Here is a 19548-nt window from a genome sequence, read left to right on the forward strand (position 1 = left end):
CTGCTAAGACTCGCGTATAAATTACTCAGAAGTTTGTATATGCGTAGGAATAAACTGCAAATTTTGTACAATTTGTAATTTTCCTTGCTATACAGTGATGAATGAATAGAGAAATATTGATTTAAAAACTCAAGAAAGAGACGACTTGCAAAATATAACCGAGGCCCTTTGCGTCAATAGGCGTAGTAGGACATGATGATGATACAAACCCGAGTCATTTATCAAAGGTTTTGCCTCTACCCAGCAAGTCTTTGATCAGGTGAGTGTTGTTAGGAAGCGTTTTGAACAAGCGTTGTGTGTCATGCGCAGCAGTTGCCTAGCAACAAAGCATGATGCAATCAAACCAGTTTTCCTTTAATTGTGTGGTCATATCAAACAAAACTATGAGTAACCCATATAAAAAACTCAGGTTTATATAGCTAAAAAAAAATACAGATTGTATAAAATTTGTAGTTTTCATGCCTCTGGCTCACATTATATCCCTCCCTTCCCTTTCATTACTAGTAGTTTCGTCTACCTAGAGGTCTATATTGTCTTCAATATTATGAAAAGCCATTAGAACTTATGTCGAATGATTCCAAGAGTGATACAGGGTATATAATATTGAGAGAAAAATTTAATTTATAAATATTAATATTTTGCCTTTTTATTAGGGGTTATGTATGATGTAACCTTATACAAGAAAGATATTTTTTCATGTGTTATTCATGTTGTAAGTAAAGTTCATTTCAAATTTCATTTCAGTGTACCCAACTCCAAGGGCATCCAGGGGAAATCAGAGCCTAGACGAGATGCCTACGCCTGACACACCTTATGGCCGTACATGGCAACCAAATCCACCCCCACGTGTTAGGAAGGCTTATAAACGATTGTTGGACTCCCTACCAGATGAGCCTCCCATGAAAAAACCAGCAGATGAAGGCACTCCAGTGGAGGTGTACTACAAAAGATTCCAGGATAAAGTGAAAGAAGATTTTAAAAATTTTAGAGTAAGGACTCCAGTTTGGTTTAAGAAGAAAGATGAAAACACTGCCAAAGATTTAAAAGATGAAGAAACATTTGTGGAAGCCAAGGAAGAAAAAATTGAGGAAACTGAAGATGAAGTTGCACCTGAAAATCAAGGACCTCTTGCTGGTGTTGTTGTATGTACTGCATATAAGCATCACGATCAACAAAGAGCACTGTATGAGGCTGTTACTAAATTGGGAGGTGACTATCGATGGTCACTTGACAATACTGTAACACATTTTATTTTTCAAGGGCAAAATAATGATAAGACTAGAGAATTCAGAACAGCTCGAGATGAAGGAAAAATAATTGTTGCCCCGGAGTGGGTTTGGATGTGCCAAGATGAAAATAAGAAAATTGATGAAGAACTTTTTCCTCACACACACAATCCGAAAATGTCCCTTTCATTACGCTGTACTAAAAACATTACAAATAACAAAAAAGGACGTCCTAGAAAAAAACATATGTCAGGTGATGGTAAGGATGAAGATATCAACGAAGAAGAAATGGAAAGCGTTACAAATAATACTTCTTTAAAGATGTCTAGTGAAATAAATGAAAGTTTATCCAAGCAGTTAGAAGAAATAGAAGCCTTAGCATCAGCTTGCGGACCAGAGCGAAGAAGTATTAGCAGGAACAAATCCATATCTGAAAAATTGAAACATACACCTACAAGAGAAGTTCAAGTTGAAACGCAGCCAGGTAAGTGCACTCATCTAGACTGGGAAATGAAATAATATTTTCATACTAATTTTGCCTCTTATTTTGTTTTAATTTGTGTGAAAAGATCAAACACCATGCAGTAGGAACTCCGAAGTACAGAGTTCCATATAAAGAATTTTTGCATTGTTTTCATATAACTACTGACATTAAGCTAAAGGATTATACAGTATACGAGTATAAAGAAAGAATTACAGAAAAAAATATATTAACCCTTTTACCCCCGGGGTATTTGGAAATTTCCAACCCTTAACCCCCTAAGGGGTTATTTTTTTCCCAGCACATTTTGCAGTATATTTTTTTTAAATTGCTCTAACAGCCTTAATTTTTGTCATAGAGAGGTCAGGTTGGTCTCATTCTCTTGGAAAATGCCTGAATTTTCTGAAAAAAATTATCAAAAAATATGAAAAACAAATTTTTATAGCATTTTTTTGCAAGGACGTCCCGGTACGTCCATGGGGGTAAAGGGATGGCTTTTGTGAAACGTACCAGTACGTCCTTTGGGGGTAAAAGGGTTAAATGTTATTGATATCAAGTGAAAATGGGGTGCTTCAGTTCTGTACATGTATATGAGTCGTCATTGAATGAAGGCTAACCTGACTCGTAGCCATTTTATTATGATTTAGCATATGAGAGTCAACAAAGAATGAAAAATTACATGAAATATAATTTTAAAACCATATGACTGCAAGAGAAGATTATTTACTAATATTCATACACTTGTGGAGCTTTCTGTCTTGGGGAGGTCTTGATTTATTTGGTAATATTTTTCATCTGGTAAAAGATTTGTACTAAGATCTTGTTGGGTCATTGCATACTTTTGTCTTCACACAAGTTACCCATCATTAACAACATAAAATGAATTGTTTATTTTTTTTAATTCATTTTATAATAATGAATAAAACAGTACATTTATTAGAGCAAGTCATATGTGAGAAGTTATAAAAAACAATTGTGGAAAAATATCATGTAATAATACTACAATGACTCGTATCTTTTATTGCTAGAAAATTATGGATAAAATATTTTAAATGTTTTAATTTTTCAGTAATGATGGATATACCGGAAACTCAAAACACTGCTGTTACTTGGGATGATCCACAGGAACGAGAAGCAAGACTACGACTTCAAGATCAGTTAACAAGGGACACTCAAGATATCATAAGTGGAAACATGCAGGTGCGTATAATTTTTTATCCGGTGTTGGTTTGTGAAAATTTAGGAGTATGTTTTTCTGTCAAGCTTGAGGCAGCTATGTATATTTGAATTGTTGCAAATTAGTTGTGAGGGCAGTAATTTTAATCAGATTATCTACTTGAAAAGGAAAAGTATAAATTGTATTTGTTCCGTAACCGAAATACAAACCACGCTATTTACAGAGGGTTACCTTTTAGCGCAGCTGAAATGGCGAGCCATTTGAATTTAACAAGGGTGTATTACCCCCGCGCTAGTTAGCGGGGGGTGTAGGGGAGTGGTAGCTAGCTACCCCCCCCCCCCCCTCACACACAGATGAATCCTCACTTTCACTTTTGGCTCGGACTGTGACAGACATCTCTGTCTTGGTCCTCTCTTGGCAGCCATTGTTTGTTTTGTCTTTACTTAATCGCTTACTTTTCATTTACTCAATATATATGTAAATATGTTTTCATGTTTGTATATATATTTGAGTATAGAAATAAGTAAGTTTCCTTTTCAGAGTTGTGTGTGTAGTGTACGATATCTACGTGGAGTCCTCGGCAGTTAGGCCACCACGGCGTAATTTTATGGGTGGCGATCGAGTTTGACTTATGTCTTTCTCTCTCTCTCTCTTGAGGTCGTTCACCCTTTTACTACGTGTTACTACTCCCTTTTAGCTTCCTTTCCGTGTGGGGGGGTTGCTACGCCGTACGTTTGTCTCAATTAGTTATGAATCTAATTGTAGTTGTTTTTTGTTTTTCAGCTTGTAGAACGATTCCTTTCGGGGTTTTCGTTCTTTCTTTAGTGTTCATTCATTTTTAAATTACATAATTACATAATTATAATTGTTATAATTCTGTTTTGGTTACAGCTCTCCTTCTGTGAGTGTAAGTGGTTGTGAGGGCACGTTCCTGTTGTGTAATTCTTGTTTCCTTTCCCTCAGGATTCCTCTTCGGAGCCTTCCCGGGGAAATGAATGTGTACTAATATTATTTGTTTTATTTTTTTACAGTTACCGATCTAGTTCGTTTCTGTAATATGGCAACGGTGTGAGCTGTCTTGTTGAGTCCTGGGGATTCGGCTGTTGCTGCCTCCCCCCTTGTATTTTCGTCAGGGGCGTGTCTCCTTCTACTGGAAGTACTCCCGTGACGACGGACAGCTCTCCAGTTCATTTTAGAACTCTCAGGAGGCTTGCCTCCTTGGGCGGGTAACTTTCCTTCCGAGGGAAGTTTTTCCTGTCTAGGCTTGTTTTTCCCCTTTTGGGGGGTTCTTCTCTTGCCTTTTTTTCGTGCGACTATGCTCTTGGTGCTGAGCGGTCACACCTGCAGTTTCGCTCAAGGGGCTGGGCAACTGCAGGAGCTCCTCTTCGGAGGATTGCTCCTTTTAGGTCACTGGCTGACCAGTCTCTTCTACGAAGTGTTTCTCTTTCGTTCGCGAGAGAGTACACTCATAGAGACTCCTCTTTGGAGGTTTCTTCTGCTGCTGTTGCTGTTGGCCTCCCTCGCCGTAAAGCCCACCGTCCGCCTCGTCGTAAGGGCCTCTCATCTCCCTATAAGGGTGCTTGAGGCGCCTTTTTGAATCTCCGTTTGCAGCCTACAACTCCTTTTTCTCGATCTTCCGCCTTGGTGCAGATGGACAGCAGTCTGATCTCGTCTTCCGACGGGCAACGGTCTTCCCGACGGACAACGGTCTTCCCGACGGACAGCGGTCTTCCGACGGACATCAGTCTCCCGGCGGACAACGATCCCTTTGCTCCCACGGGGGTTCTTCCCTTACGTGTCAGGGTTTCCCTGCGCGCCCTTCTGCTGTGTTCTCTCCTGCTCCTGCTCAGTGTTAGCGCACAGACGCTCTTCTGCTCATCAGCGCTCTCCTGTTCGTCAGCGCTTTCATGATGATCATCCCTGCTGTTCCTGTTGGTTCCTGTTACGCGCCCTGTGCGCCCACGTTCGCCCTCGCGATCTAGAACTTCGGTTCAGGTCGGGGTCAAGGACTCTTCTTCTATGCGCAGGCTTCCACGCGTCGCCTTCTGCTCGTCAGCGATCATCAGCTCGCCAGCGATCACCTGTCTCTCGGCGATCTCCGGATCGCCCGCGTGTGTTACAGCCGGCATGCCAACGTTCTCCAACACTTCTGAAGGAACATGGTTCGCCAGCTACTAGCTCACCTGCGCATGCTGATCGCCATCGCGCGACCCTCAACTGCGGATGCTGATCGCCATCGCGCGACCCTCAACTGCGGATGCTGATCGCCATCGCGCGACCCTCAACTGCGGATGCTGATCGCCATCGCGCGACCCTCAACTGCGGATGCTGATCGCCATCGCGCGACCCTCAACTGCGGATGCTGATCGCCATCGCGCGACCCTCAACTGCGGATGCTGATCGCCATCGCGCGACCCTCAACTGCGGATGCTGATCGCCATCGCGCGATCCTCAACTGCGGATACTGATCGCCATCGCGCGACCGCACACCTGCGGATGCTGATCACCATCGCGCGACCCTGCGCATGCTGATCACCATCGCGCTATCGTCTACCCTGCGAATGCTGCTCGCCATCGCGCGACCCTCAACTGCGGATGCTGCTCGCCATCGCGCGATCGCCCACCTGCAGATGCTGCTCGCCATCGCGCGACCGTTCACCTGCGCATGCTGATCGCCATCGCGCGACCCTGGCATGCTGATCACCATCGCGCGTCCCTGCGCATACTGATCACCATCGCGCGACCCTGCGCATGCTGATCACCATCACGCGATCGCCCTCCTGCACATGCTGCTCGCGATCGCTCACCTTCGCATACTGCTCGCCAACGCACGATCGCTCACCTGCGTATGCTGCTCGACCATCGCGTCGGCATAACACAACGAGCCATCGCCAACCTGCGCGTTAGCGCTCACCAGCTCACCACCTATCGCTTGTTGATCCATATCGCCAGCGGTCTTCCTCGCCCACGCGGCAGCGCGTTTCCTCGCCATCGCGCTAACGCTTGCGTTCGCTGCCTCGGACTCGCGCTCATCCACCTGCCCACCCTCACGACCGCTCGCCTGCGCGCCCGCGCGCCCGCGTGACCGCGCGACCGCTTGCCTGTGCGCCTGCGCGACCATTCTCCTGCGCGCCAACACGCCCACGTGCCTGCACGTCTATGCTCATGCACGTCCGCGCCCACGCGGGAACCAACGGTTTTCCATCTCGCGGACGGATGGTGTTCTGTCGCGCGAACCTACAGTGTTTCTTCGCACAAACGTCGGCTTATTTCTTGCAGTATCCATTGCTCGTCTATGGGTTATCGCTCGCCGACCACCAGCTCTTGCCCTTCCGACCACACTCGCCCTCCTTCTGCGCTCCTTCGCTCACCTTCGTTTGCGTTACCGCGCATGGGCGCTTCCACGTTCGCCCACGCGCAAATCTTTGAATTACCGTGGCGCGAGCTCCAGGGCGATTGCGACCACGATTCCCTATGGGGTTTTCGCAGCATGGCCAGCCTGGCGAGTTCTTCTTGAGCGTATTTCCAGAACACAGCCTCACCCTGTAAACGCAAAGCATGGCACTTGCAAGAATAGGAGAAACTTAAGGGAGATCTGAGCAACACTCCTCTATTCCTGAACCTGGGTTAGCCCTTCCCCGTCATTCCCTGGAAGGATTTTTGGCGGGGGGGCTTTCCGTTCGAGATTTCTCCATCGGACAAGGGGTGACTGCTTACCCCTTCCTCTGGGAGCTTACCAGGTTCTTTCCCTCCTCGGTTACGGCCCGAGGTTTGGTTCAAGGAAGCTACAGGAAGATCATGGGTACTTTCCTCCTCTCGAGCTCAGGCACCTTGGCCTTTCGTCGTTAAGTATCTAACTTGCGGACAAGCTCGATGTTGTACCATCTGGACGCGCTGACTGAGGGCTTCCTTTGGGTGTCTCATCTGTGGAGGTCGACGACCTCAGACACCCTTCCATCCTTGAGAAGAGTTTGTTTGTGCCCAAGGACAGAGACTTAGACAGCGGCTGTGCGGAGGAAATCGACTTCCGTTTTCACTCCTCCAAGGCGCTTTCTTCCAGACTCTGCAGGGCTCCAGCGCCCTTTTCTTTCAACCACGTCGGCCTAAGTTATCGGCTACGACAACTGGGACAAGGTGTCCAATTGCAGTTTCCTCCTGTCAGGAACAGATGGCACGGGAGACTCCCCCGGGGGGCCATAGTCCTAAAAGGAGTTCACGAACTCTAGGATTGCAGGTTTCTCGCTGGGAGGATGCTTAAGGTTACTCATCCGAATGACAGCTTCCCGATGCCCATTCCCGCACAATCTCTGTGATCAGCCAAGGATATCGCGCCTGCCGTCTCTGTCAGCGAATTCAGTGTCTCTGAACCTCTATGCCATAGCGTCAGCAGAGTTGCCCGGTTGGGCAGAATGATCCATACCTTAGGCGAAGGTCTTCCTTAAGATCATCGACGGCTTCACCCCCGGCCTCCTCAGTCGATCCTTTCTTGTAAGGAAGGATCTGAGAGGGGAAGTCCGTAGTTGACCTCTCAGCCCTGATCAAGTTTGTCGAACAAACTTCGGCCAGCGTAGACCAGCAGAATCGATCAGACTGGTAATGAGGCGACAGGACTCCTTAAACCCTGGATTGGAAGGACGGGTACTTTCAGTTTCCATTCCATCCATCTTCCAGGGTGCTCGTCGAATTCAGCCTAGACTGCAAGTATTCCTGCTTATGATGCAGTGTGGCTATCCCGCCGTGGCATAGCAGGTTTGTTTCCCCAGAGAACTCTCCCTGCCTTCCTCTTGGCCGCTCAGGTGCAGGCTTCCGCCTCCTCTGCTGTTTGGAGGGCTGGTCAACTCCGGTAGGCTCGGGTTCGACCTTCTTCAGCGCCGGGACGAGCTTCCGGATGCTTGCCATGAGTGTGGGCTCATGGCATTTTGCTTGGAGCCTTCTCTTCCTCTGCCTCAACATCTGGAGTATCTGGCCATGATATTGAGTCAACGGCCTTACCACGTTGGAAACCCCGCTTCTCGTCCGTCCAGCGAGGTTAAGCAACGTCGGTACTTGGATGGGTGACCACCTGGGGACGCCAGATTCTGTTACCACATCCTCCGAGCCTTCCTTTCGGTTGACTGTGGCAAGACTGAGGAGAGTCGCAGTACCTGTTCTCAGTCAAGCAGAGCTTTCAGCCCTACCTTGGAACGTTTCCTAGTTCTCCTTTCCTCATTGACCCGTCTATAGTCCGAACGGTCGCCTCAGGATAAGTTCCATGTGAGGCGATATAAGTTCCGGTGGCTTCAGGCAATGTTTAACCGGACTTCCTGGCCCCTATGGGACCAGCGGAACTATTAGACCTGCAATGGGTGTTGACCTATGGAGCCTCTTGATGGTAGTGGATATTCTCGTCCTTTCCCCACATTCTTGATGCTGTTCTCGGACTCGTCAAAGGAAAGGGGGGGGGGCATGTTCCGGTCCAGGCCTATGGTCAAGACCTGAAGGATACCTCTCCATCATTCAGGCAGGCTTAGGGGCCTTAGTCTGGTCCCTCTACAGATCCTACAGCTCCTGCCGAGTCGCCCCATGCGCATCATCTTCATGATTCTGGCGTGTTCTAACCAGCAGGGGACGCATTTTCACACCTTCACATCTTGCAGTAGAGATACCGGGATGATTGAGATTATCTCAATACCACCATCGGCTCTCTCATTCCAGGCAGGGGAATGTTCTCTCAGACTATCCGAGCAGAGCCTCGTAGAGAGAGTGTACTGGTCTGGGGACCTGATCGCGACAGCTTGGAACCTCAAGCTTCCGCTATTCTTCCCCCCAGTCTCAGACCCTGAGACTCTGGCAAGATGCATTCCGGTGATGGTGGGACAACTTCGACGCCTGCGTCTTCCCTCCTTTTTGTCTGTGGACAATGGGTCTCAACAAGACCAGGTTGTCTGTCAACCTTTCAATGGGAGAGCTCCACTGGGACTATGCACAGAACGGTTTCTGGACCCTCTGCTTCCCCTGACGGAACTCCCGGGAGAGCTTCTCCCACGGCGCAGACTACTCAAGCAACCACACTGCGACATCTCTCCCGAACCGGGGCGTCGCTTCGGCTTCATGCCTGGAGACACTACGCCTCCTCCTCAAGAAGAGACAACCCGCTACAGTCGCGGTACGGAGGTCGCGTCATCTGCGATAGTCATCCACAGGGGACTCCCAGGCAAAGTGAAGAGTCTAAGGTGGTTGGTGCCGTGGGAGATATACCTCTTCCCTTGAGGCCTCTTCTCCAGCAATAACGGTCTTATTGCCTTTCGGCGGGAGGAAACTCCTTTCCGCTCTCGGCAATGAAGCCTGTCGCTCAGCCTTTCCCTGACCTTCAGGCTTAAAGGAATAACTTTTTCCTGCCCGCTGGATCTATCCTCGCTCATGCGAAGCTACGATCGTCCCTGCCCTAATCGGAGGAAGACCTCCAACTTGGAGCATGGCTCGGACTTTTAGTCCTTTAAGAGATCTTCTCAAGACCCTTTACGACAGGCCTCGGATTGTATTCCGCCTTGGGTCTCCTGCTCACTCTGGCCACGGCCAGTGTGTAAGCAATCTTCTTGGTCTCTTACGACTCCCCCCTTTCTAAGGAAGAGGGGAAGGCAACATTCAGGCTCGCTCCTGAGTTGTTGGCTAGACTCAGAATCTGGGGGTCCCGGCCCTTCGGTCCGATTCATTCAAGATTTCGAGTCTCCATTCTGTATCTGATGTTCCAAGACCTTCTCTTTCTTGCCAGTAAAGGAATCGAGAGGTTAGCGCTGCGAACAGCTGCAGTTTGTCCTCAGTTGCAGCCGATTTGGGAGCACAAGGAGGACATGGGGGAGAGTCACCAGTATACCTCTTCAGCCCGGACTCAAGAACATTCATCTCGACCTGTCTCCAGGCCCTCCCCCGTCACGTCGCCCTACAGCACGATGTTGGATACACCACAACGTCCCTCGCCTTCGAGTAATACTACTCTGTGACGCAGGTGCTACAAGCTGGAGTCTGGAAGCGTCTAATGACCTTCGCAGCCCGCTTCCTGTAGGGCGTGACCCACAGGAGTCTCGATACGTTTTCTATCGCTCTGTGGTAGCTACACAACAGCTGGTCTAACCTCAGGCTCCTTTTTGGACAGGTAGCAGAAGGTTGAGGGCATTGTTATCAGGTTTTAGTCTGCATGAACGAAAGAAGTATGTCTGGCCCTTACTTCTTTCTTCATCATCCCCTCTACGGGGAAGCAGCATCCTGGTCTTTGCATAGCTGACCTTGAACCTCTGCAGGTAAACCATGCTTCCTTGTGTTCCGAGTATTGAGTCAATACTGTCGCGTCCCCCATACCCTGACGAGGTGGTATCGGGAACGTCCTAACCTAGAGTTCCTTCTGGAACTCAAGGTCAACTGCCTAGGACGGGTCACACTTCTTCCTTCACACACAAGCTTACGTAGGCCACATGGTTCCTTGCGGAGCAAGGAACTTGTGAGGTGCAGGGACTCCTTTTCTCGAGTGCGACTCACTCGGATTCTGAGTCCCCGGGTAAAGCCAAAGCCAGTATGGCTGGGGACTTTCCACCCTACCTAAGGGTAAGTCACCCTGTGTAAATAGCGTGGTTTGTATTTCGGTTACGGAAAAAATGACAAATTCAAAGATAATTTGTATTTTTCCTAACCATACAAACCTTAGCTATTTACACATATTTGCCCGCCAGCCCTGTCCCCCAAGACAAGTCCTACCTCTAAGTGAAAGTGAGCATTCATCTGTGTGTGAGGGGGGGGGAGGGTTAGCTAGCTACCACTCCCCTACCCCCCGCTAACTAGCGCGGGGGTAATACACCCTCGTTAAATTCTAATGGCTCGCCATTTCAGCTGCGCTAAAAGGTAACCCTCTGTAAATAGCTAAGGTTTGTATGGTTAGGAAAAATACAAATTATCTTCGAATTTGTCATATTTTGCGAATTATGGTGACTGCAGAAGAGGTTCATGAATGTAACTACCATTTCCAGATAAGATTAGCATTTTTTCTGTCCTCATTTTTGTATTCTTGTTGTCTTCAACTCTCACACCCCTAAAATTCTAGCGCTACAACCGACTTGTGACGGTGTAAATTTGAAACCACTTATACCCATATGGTAGGGCTGTAAGAATACTACCACCGTATGTCCAGTATGTCGTAGATAGCTGCTGCCTTGTAATCTTGCTTTTTAGCAAAAGGCTAGGCCCACTGCCAATAACTTTGGAAACTCCTGCCTTGCAATTGGATTATTTAAGTCAAAGGCTAGGCCCACTGCCAATAACTGTTGTTGATGACTGCAAGGGCATGTGATCATAAAAAAACCGTCTGCCAAATTATGAACCATGCTTGATGCTATTAGAAATGTGGTTGTGGCTAGGGCATTCCCTGTACGCGATGCACGTTGGGATCCCCCTACTGGCGTGATAAATGGACGAGGGGTACCACAGGGTTCTTGACTGCGGCCAAACAACCTAGTTAGAGAATGAAAAATCAGAGCGGATACTTGGAATGTTGGTACACTAATGGGAAGATTGAAGGAGATAATGGATTTGATGGAGAGGAGGAATGTAGATGTCTTGTGTCTGCAGGAGACTAGATGGAAAGGAAAAGGAACCAGAGATATATGAAATGGGTATGAACTTTATTACAGCAGGTCATGAGAGGGGAGAAATGGAGTTGGGGTCATAATAGGTAATAACTGGAAAGAAAAAGAGGTAGAAGTAAAGAGAATAAATAACAGGCTTATAACAATACCAATGATAATAGGGGATCAGATAATAAATATAATTTCAGCACATGACTCCCGATGGGTTGTGAATAACAAGAAAAGAATTATTTAGGCAAGAATTTGAGGCTGGTATTAAAACAGTGAGAGAAGAAGATAAGCTAATCATAAGAGTAGACATGAATGGCAGTGGGGGTGTAAGAGAAGGGATGGATATGAGGAGGTTTGGAATTAGAAATCAGGATGGGAGGTATGTATTAAAGATGGCTCAGAGTTCTGAATGGGCATGTATGAAGACCTGTTTTAAGAAGATAGATAAACATCTGATAAACTATGAAAGTGGAGTTATGGAAAGCCAATTACATTACATATTGGTTAGAGAGGTAGACAAAAAATTTTATGAACTGTTAAGTGATATTGGGTGAAGCTTGTGTTAAACAACATAGACTAGTAGTAATGGACTTTAAAATGAGATATAGAAAACCAAAGAAGAGAAGAGGAGATCTAGAAATAAGGTTTGAGACATTAAAGGAGAGAAGTGTGAGCAATTTAAGAGTATTGTGAGAGAGAGACAGCTTGAAAAGTTGAACTGAGAGAGTTGGCAGTGAAAAATGTGTAAGGGGAAATAGATAAATTAGTGAGAACCACCAGCAGATGTGGTGTGTCGAAGGTGTGTCAATAGGAGAACAGTGGTGGTGGAACGGATGTGCAAGAATCAGTTAAAAGAATTCAAAGTCATTTAATGACTAGAAAGTAAGACAGGCTCAGGGAGCAGAGGAGGGTACAGAGAAGAGAGGTAAGGAAAAGGATTCTAGGAGGAAAGTAGGTAAAGCTATTGGAAGAGCAGTAGAGCAGTTAAATGAAAGGCTAGGAACAAAGGAAGGATAAAAGAATGTCTATAAGATTTGAAATTTGAGGAAAAGGTAAAGACAGGATTTGGGGCAACTGGTATTCACCAGGGATAGTGAAGGAAATATATTGCATAAGGATGATGGTATTAATTTTAGAGGAGATGGGAGAGACTATTATGACCAACTATTGAATAAAGCTGAGAAAGAGGAGCTGGGAGAGGCTCAAAGGGTGTCGGGGCCAGTGATGGAGATACAGAATATAGAAGTGAAGCAGGCATTGAGTAAAATGAAGAATGCTAAAGCATCAGGCCCATCAAAGTTTTAAATTGAAGTGATCAAGTTACTACCTACAGAGGGGGAAGATGGAGAGCAATATGGGCCGAGGAATTAATGCCTGAAGACTACGGGGACAGTCTAATGGTATCTATATTTACGCAGAAAGGTGACATCATGGAATGCGGTAACTACAGATGAATCATTGTCATCATCGTCTCCTACACCTATTGATGCAAAGGGCCTCTGTCAGATTTTGCCAGTTGTCTCTATCTTGAGCTTTTAATTCAATACTTCTCTCTTCTCATCATCTCCCACTTCACACTTCATAGATCTCAGCCATTCAAGCCTGGGTCTTCCTACTCTTCTAGTGCCTTGTGGAGCCCAGTAAAACCTTTGGTGAACCAATCTCTCTTGGGGAGTGCAAAGAGCATGCCCAAACCATCTCCATATAACCCTCCCATGATCTCATCCATATATGTCACTCAAGTAATCTCTATTATAGGTTCATTTCTAATCCTGTCCTGCTATTCAACTCCCCATATTCTTCTGAGGGCTTTGTTCTCGATCTACTAATTCTGTTGGAAATTGTTTCATTGCCATACCATGACTCATGTCTGTACAGTAACACATCTCACTAAACTGACATTTAGTCTGATTTTATATGCAATTTCAGGCAATTTGATTTCCAAATTTTACTTAACCTAGTCATTGTCAGGTTTGCTTTTTTCAGTCTTTCACTAAACTCCAATTCTAATGACCCTGTATTTGAGATCATAGTTCCGAAATACTTAAATGATTCTACCCCATTGATCCTTTCTCCTTCCAATGATATTTCATCTTCCTTTGCATATTCCGTTTTCATCATCTCTGACTTTCTTCTATTTATCTCGAGTCCAACCTCGTGTGATATTTCATGCATTCTGGTAAACAAGTATTGCAAATCCTGTAGTGTTCATATATATGGTCTTGGATGTGTTAAGTAAGGAGATCAGAAAGGAAGAGTTGTGGGAGTTATTATATGCAGATGATTTGGTGATTACTGCTTGGAATAAAGAAGAAGAATAGAGAAGAGTGGTAGAGTGGCAAGAGACTTAGAAAAGGGGTGAATGAGATTGAAGTTATGGTCAGCAGTAAGGAAGGTAAGGACAGGATAGCCATACAGGAAAGTAGGAGAGCTGTTTTAAAACAGGTAAAACAATTTATGAACTTGGGATCTACTATAAATCAGGAGGGAGGATGTGAGGCTGAAGTTGAGAATAGGATAAAAGCAGCCTGGGGAAAGTGGAGGCAGGTAGCAGGAGTGGTATATGATAAGAAAATGCCAATCAAGGTAAAAGTCCAGATCTATAGAACAGTAATAAAACCAGTGTTAATGTATGGATCAGAAACTTGGGCTTTAAAACAAAAAGAGAGAGCAAACCTTAAGAGAACAGAGATGAGAATGCTAGGGGGGATTATGGGAATATTGCTGTTTGAAAGATTGAAAAATGATGAAATAAGAAGAATGGCAGGTGTAGTAAAGATTACAGAGATAATAAGAGTGTCACGGCTGAGATGGTGTGGGAACATGTTGAGGATAGATAGTGGGGAGGGAGTGAGGAGGGCTTGGGAGGAACCTGCTTTTGGGGGAGAAAATCAAGTGGGAGGCAGAGAATTAGATGGCGAGATAATGTGAAGGATGATATGGAGGGAAGAAGTTAGTGGAAGAGGATGCTTTTGATAAAAAGCATTGGAGAGGACGCACCAGGCAACGACCCATAAATTAGGGATAACGGTAGGGAAGAAGGTATCTTGCACTTCAAAGTGTATTGTATCTACCATGTTTTGACATTCAGTAGATGCCATCATGGCAAAGGGGTTAAGGGACTGTCTGCTATGGTGTTTTGACATAACAACTTTCAGAAATCAAAAATTGTTTTGTTGTTTCTATGTATGCAGAAACATATTGTACATGCTTTCCAAAAGTTTCAGCCAATTATTTTTACAAATAATGAAAACAAAGCAGTCATTAAATGATGACATCATCTTTACTTTTACTGCATCGTCTGCATGACTGAGTTTGACAGAATCGTCTTTCCGTGTTTATTTTTGTATATATATAGCGATGTTTTCACTTATATTTCGGAATCTCGTACGTCTGGCAGAGATGGAAGGCATTGGTAGAGGGTAGGCGAATGCAAACTACGAACTACAAGAACAGCAGCCAGAGTTTCCAAAGACATATAGAAGTTACATTGCATATGTGTTTGTTTACAGTACTTGCATTTCTTATGTACATTGTGTTTTCACAACGTCCTTGTGAACTTTATAGCAAGGCCATTGTTACCTAAGGTCAAAGAAAGAACATGAAGTAAGCAATGAGCAACAAAAAAGAACCAAAATGAGAGGAAAACATGAAATAGAGTACAAAGCTGGAATATTCTAACTAGAACTCTGGCAACAATGAGAGGTTGGTAGCAACTTATGACATCCTTACACCAAGTGTATTAGTAAACTTAGGGTTTAAATGCCTCGTTTAGGGAGCCTTCCTGTAGGAATAAACATCAAAAGTACAAAGGTAAGGTTATTATAATAATGTTATCTTTATTATTTTTTTAAGAAAAAAGCAAAAATTTATAGCAAATCTTTGGGAGCTCATAACTCAAAATCATATATTTTCTTACTTAAGTACATTTTTATCACTTATTTATTGCTCGATTTGAGAGAGAAACATATCATTGAAAAGAGGAATAAAAATTCCACATCTTTATGTACCAGAATTTTGATTTTCCTTTTTATCCTTTTTTCGTGATTATTTTATGTCTAGAAGAAAAATAAGAAAAAAAATCATTAAAAAAAGATAAATTAAAATAAGAAACCTGTCACACAGAATTATTCAATTCATAAAGAAGTTTTAATGGTAGGATTTTCAATACAATTGGTGGCATATTAGTAGAGAAAAATGTACCTAAATTTTTTTTTAAAATATCATGATTTTTGCTAATAAATCAAAGTTTTTAATCAAATGACTTGAAATTTTTATATGATGAAAGTATTATATATATCTAAAACATATATAGAAATAGTGTATTGTGAATAATTAAAAAAAAATGACATAGTGGACGGTCCCCTTAATATTTTATGAAGTGTTAACTCCCACTTCCTGTTCCCAAATATTTAAGAAATAAAAAAATGATAATAAGTGTTTACCCTCATATCCTATTCTCAATGATTTAAGGACAAATGTTTCAAGGATCTAATTTTATCACCAGACTTCAGAGGAGAGTCAAGAAGATAAGGAGAACTTACCAGTGTTACCTGAGGAAGAATCCACACAAGAGCCTTTGTCGCCATGCATACCAAACAAGACATCTTTGTCCCCTGAACAGAATTACCTCTTTGTACTTTCTGGCATCTTAGATGAAGACAGGGATCGTTATGTGGCAATAATTGTAGGTCTGGGTGGAGCTATGTCTTCAGACCAGCACTTTAATATCAAATGTACGCATGTTGTAACATCAAAACCGACTCGTTCAGAGAAGAACTTAGCTGCTATAGCTTCAGGGAAATGGTTACTGCATACTGCTTTCTTAGAAGACTCTGGAAAAGCTGGAAGGTTTGTGGAGGTATGAATATTTTTGCACTTTGATTTTCTATGCCATATTACTTTCTTGTTGTCCTCAGCCTTTTAATGTATGACTGATGTTGATTACTTACCATGATGCAAATATAGGAATAATGTTTAGTACTAGTATAATAATTTACCTAGAGCACTCAAAATTCTTAATCTGTGTAGAAGGTTACTTGGTAAAGCATGGGATGGTAATTATTGTTCATGTATTGAATACATTCATAAGGAAGAAACTAAAAAGCAAAGATCTTACAAGTAACTGACTGACTAAACCTCAGTGGTTTGAAGTATAAGTTCTTGTGTGGGAAGTACTGGGCCCTTCAGGTCCTAGTTGCACTCCTCAACATTTCATACATTCCCTTGGTCACTTCCCATCTAGCTGATCATCGTATATTCTATTTCAGGAGGAGTCATATGAATTTGGTAATCCTTCAGCAAAGTATGTTTCTGCAATGAATAAAGACTCCATAGAATATAAACTCTCTCTGTGCGCACGAAGATGGCGCTTGACACTGAGTCAAGACAGAAAGAAATTAGGAGCATTTCATGGCATGAAGGCATTAGTCCACAGCAATCGTGATCGTACTGATGCATTCACAAGATTAATTCTTGCTGGAGGTGGAGAAGTTTTATCAGCAACGTAAGTAAAAAGGTCCCCCTTGCAGTAGCTTACTTTTATTTTATATTGTCTTTGCCTTCTTTAATATTTTTGCATTTGACTTTTTCTGAATGGATTGATACTGTAAGTGAAATTAGCTATACTGTACATGCTATTCCTTTTGTTTCATTTTTTTCTTTTGTACAAAATTCCTATCTAGTCTAGGTGTCTCCATTTGCTCATTTTATATAGTTATCAGAACCTTTATACCTGCTTCATCACAGCTTTCATATCTAACACCTCATCCTTTCTTATCACATAGTCTAACCATCACTTCTTTGAGATAATTTTTTTTTACCAATTCCTTCTATTATCCACATCTTTGAAATTAAAATATTTTTCATCATCAAGCTACAACCCTGGTTGGAATAGCAAAATTTTACAAGCCCAAGGTCTTCAATGGAAAAAGTAGCCCAGGGAAGAAAGGGCATAGTAATATATATAAGTAACAAGTAGAAAGAGCAATCAGGGATTTCAGACCTCCGTCTATGAAGATTGCCAACATTTTACTCAAGTCTGTGGTCTGACCTTTCCCTCTTTCGTATGTTGACTATGAATGAATCTACTGTACTGTATAAAAAATCCTAGATCCAGATACTGCCAAAATCTAATCACTTCTAAGTTAACCCATTTTTGACATGAAGTTTTCATCAAAATTCACCCGTAACTTTTTGAGTTAGGTTGAAGACAAACAAAAAGACAGAGGTAAAAACATAACCTTGGCAGAGGTATTGAATAAAGAATTAAAATTTATTAAGTAATAAAGTCAACGTAGATCGACCATATACTGTATAAACTACAAAACGAGTCATATCAACCTGTTCAACAGCGAAGTAAGGACATTAGAGTTACTTTTGTTGAATGTAGAATGTAATAATAAAAGATATTTAACTAGACCACGGATTCAGAATACATGCTTGCATCGGTGGGGCAATTTATGAAGTAGCATAGGGAAAAATGGCAATGTCCTACTCCAGATGAAGAAAAATATATTGTGAATTATTGGTAGATAAGAACATTACATTTGTAAATATGAAAAATTATTTATAGATTTCTAAAGTCTCCACTTCTTTATTCTCTGCCCAGTTGTGCATTGGTATTAATGCAGGATATATGAAGATTTTAGAGATTTGATTATAAAATAGAAGATTTATACATACCTTTTTCCTTTAAAATAGGTACAATAATCACTATGTTATCGCGGGTGTTCTATTCCAAGGAACTGCGGCTTACACTCCTGTGATCTACAGAGAGAAGGGTCATGATACCTCCTCCATTTCTTTTCTTTCACAGAGTACTTCAGTACTTTCAAAATAGGAGATAACCCCTTCCTTACCAGTTCTGCGTGCTAGCTCACTGTAGACTGTTCTGAGCCGGTCAGTAACTGGTCTTTGCTCTGAGCTTCCGAGCACTAAGCCAAGTTGATCACACCCATTCACCAGAGAGAGGGTACACTGTACTGCATGAGTTCTCTCTTTCCGACAGCAGGGACTGTTTCCCAGACATAGAATAATACCACTCATGGCTTGAGGCATTCTACCTTCCAATTATATGTTCCCAAATTCTTTTCGATTTCAGATTTCTTATTCTATGGAGAAGAAACTATAGCAGAACGAGTTTAGGGCCACATAATCTGTAACCTTACGGTACCTTCCTCTCGGGAGGATGATGTCGAGTCATTTTTGAATGGGGATTCCATATAACAGTACTTCTTCATCCTCCACCCAGTATCTCTCAAGGGCTCTGTCTTTTGAGGAAGACTGTAACTAAGCCTTTAACTTAAGGGCAGCAATTACCACCACCCAGTTTCTTCCTCCAAAAGTGGTTGTACCCTGCTTTACCCATTTATGCATCTCCCAAGCTCATTTCAGGAGGGGGAGTTGGGAGAAAGAAGAAAGGGGGAGTGATGCAGAGGCATGTCCCCTGCTGTCAGTAAGGGGATGCCTTGCCTTTCACATTACTGCACTTTTCCTTCCAAATCTGTTCATACCTACCCAAAACCAGTCTATCTCAAACTGGTTCTATCCTTCCATGTAACTGTAAACTACTTGCTGTGTCACGTCAGGGCACTGCAATGCTACTTAAGGAGTCAACACCTCCCATGTGAGTGTTGCAGTCTTCCTAATAGTACCCGTAAGAACAAGAAGAAAGTCTCCAGACATTGTTCCTTTTGGCTTGATGAGGATGTTTGCTAGCAGATGTAACATTGGATAATGCATACTTTTGCTATCTCAAGTCAGAACTCGCTAGTCTAGACTAGCATCACTTTCCGCAGTCTTCTTGTTTATCTATTGGTGTGCTGTACTTGGAGCTGAAGGTGACGAACCCCTTTCATCTCTGTTCCTTATAGAGTTTTCCCCTACAAACCCGTGGGTCCAATTTCCTTGTGTCATGAAGTGGCTGCTCAATAATTGTGTAGTACTCCCAGGTCCTTTATGGAAATTATCCTGCATACCCTTTTAAGCATTCAGCATAAGTCTTGAGGAGAAATATAATGATTGGCTCTTGTTCCTGTCTCGAGGGAATGCAGCAGGCAC

At 43.5% G+C, this 19548-nt stretch overlaps 1 protein-coding gene across 2 annotated transcripts in view; it reads left to right on the forward strand.

Annotated features, from left to right (window-relative positions):
* Positions 1–19548, forward strand: part of mus101 (mutagen-sensitive 101) — a 156607-nt gene that overhangs the window by 120410 nt on the left and 16649 nt on the right. For both annotated transcript variants that reach the window (XM_068350996.1, XM_068350997.1), the window contains 4 exons: positions 745–1710; positions 2777–2907; positions 15995–16348; positions 16758–16993. In XM_068350996.1, coding sequence (XP_068207097.1) covers positions 745–1710; positions 2777–2907; positions 15995–16348; positions 16758–16993 — 1687 coding nt within the window. The remainder of the gene's footprint in view (positions 1–744; positions 1711–2776; positions 2908–15994; positions 16349–16757; positions 16994–19548) is intronic.

Source organism: Palaemon carinicauda, chromosome 27, assembly GCF_036898095.1.
Source record: "Palaemon carinicauda isolate YSFRI2023 chromosome 27, ASM3689809v2, whole genome shotgun sequence".
Lineage (NCBI taxonomy): Eukaryota > Metazoa > Arthropoda > Malacostraca > Decapoda > Palaemonidae > Palaemon > Palaemon carinicauda.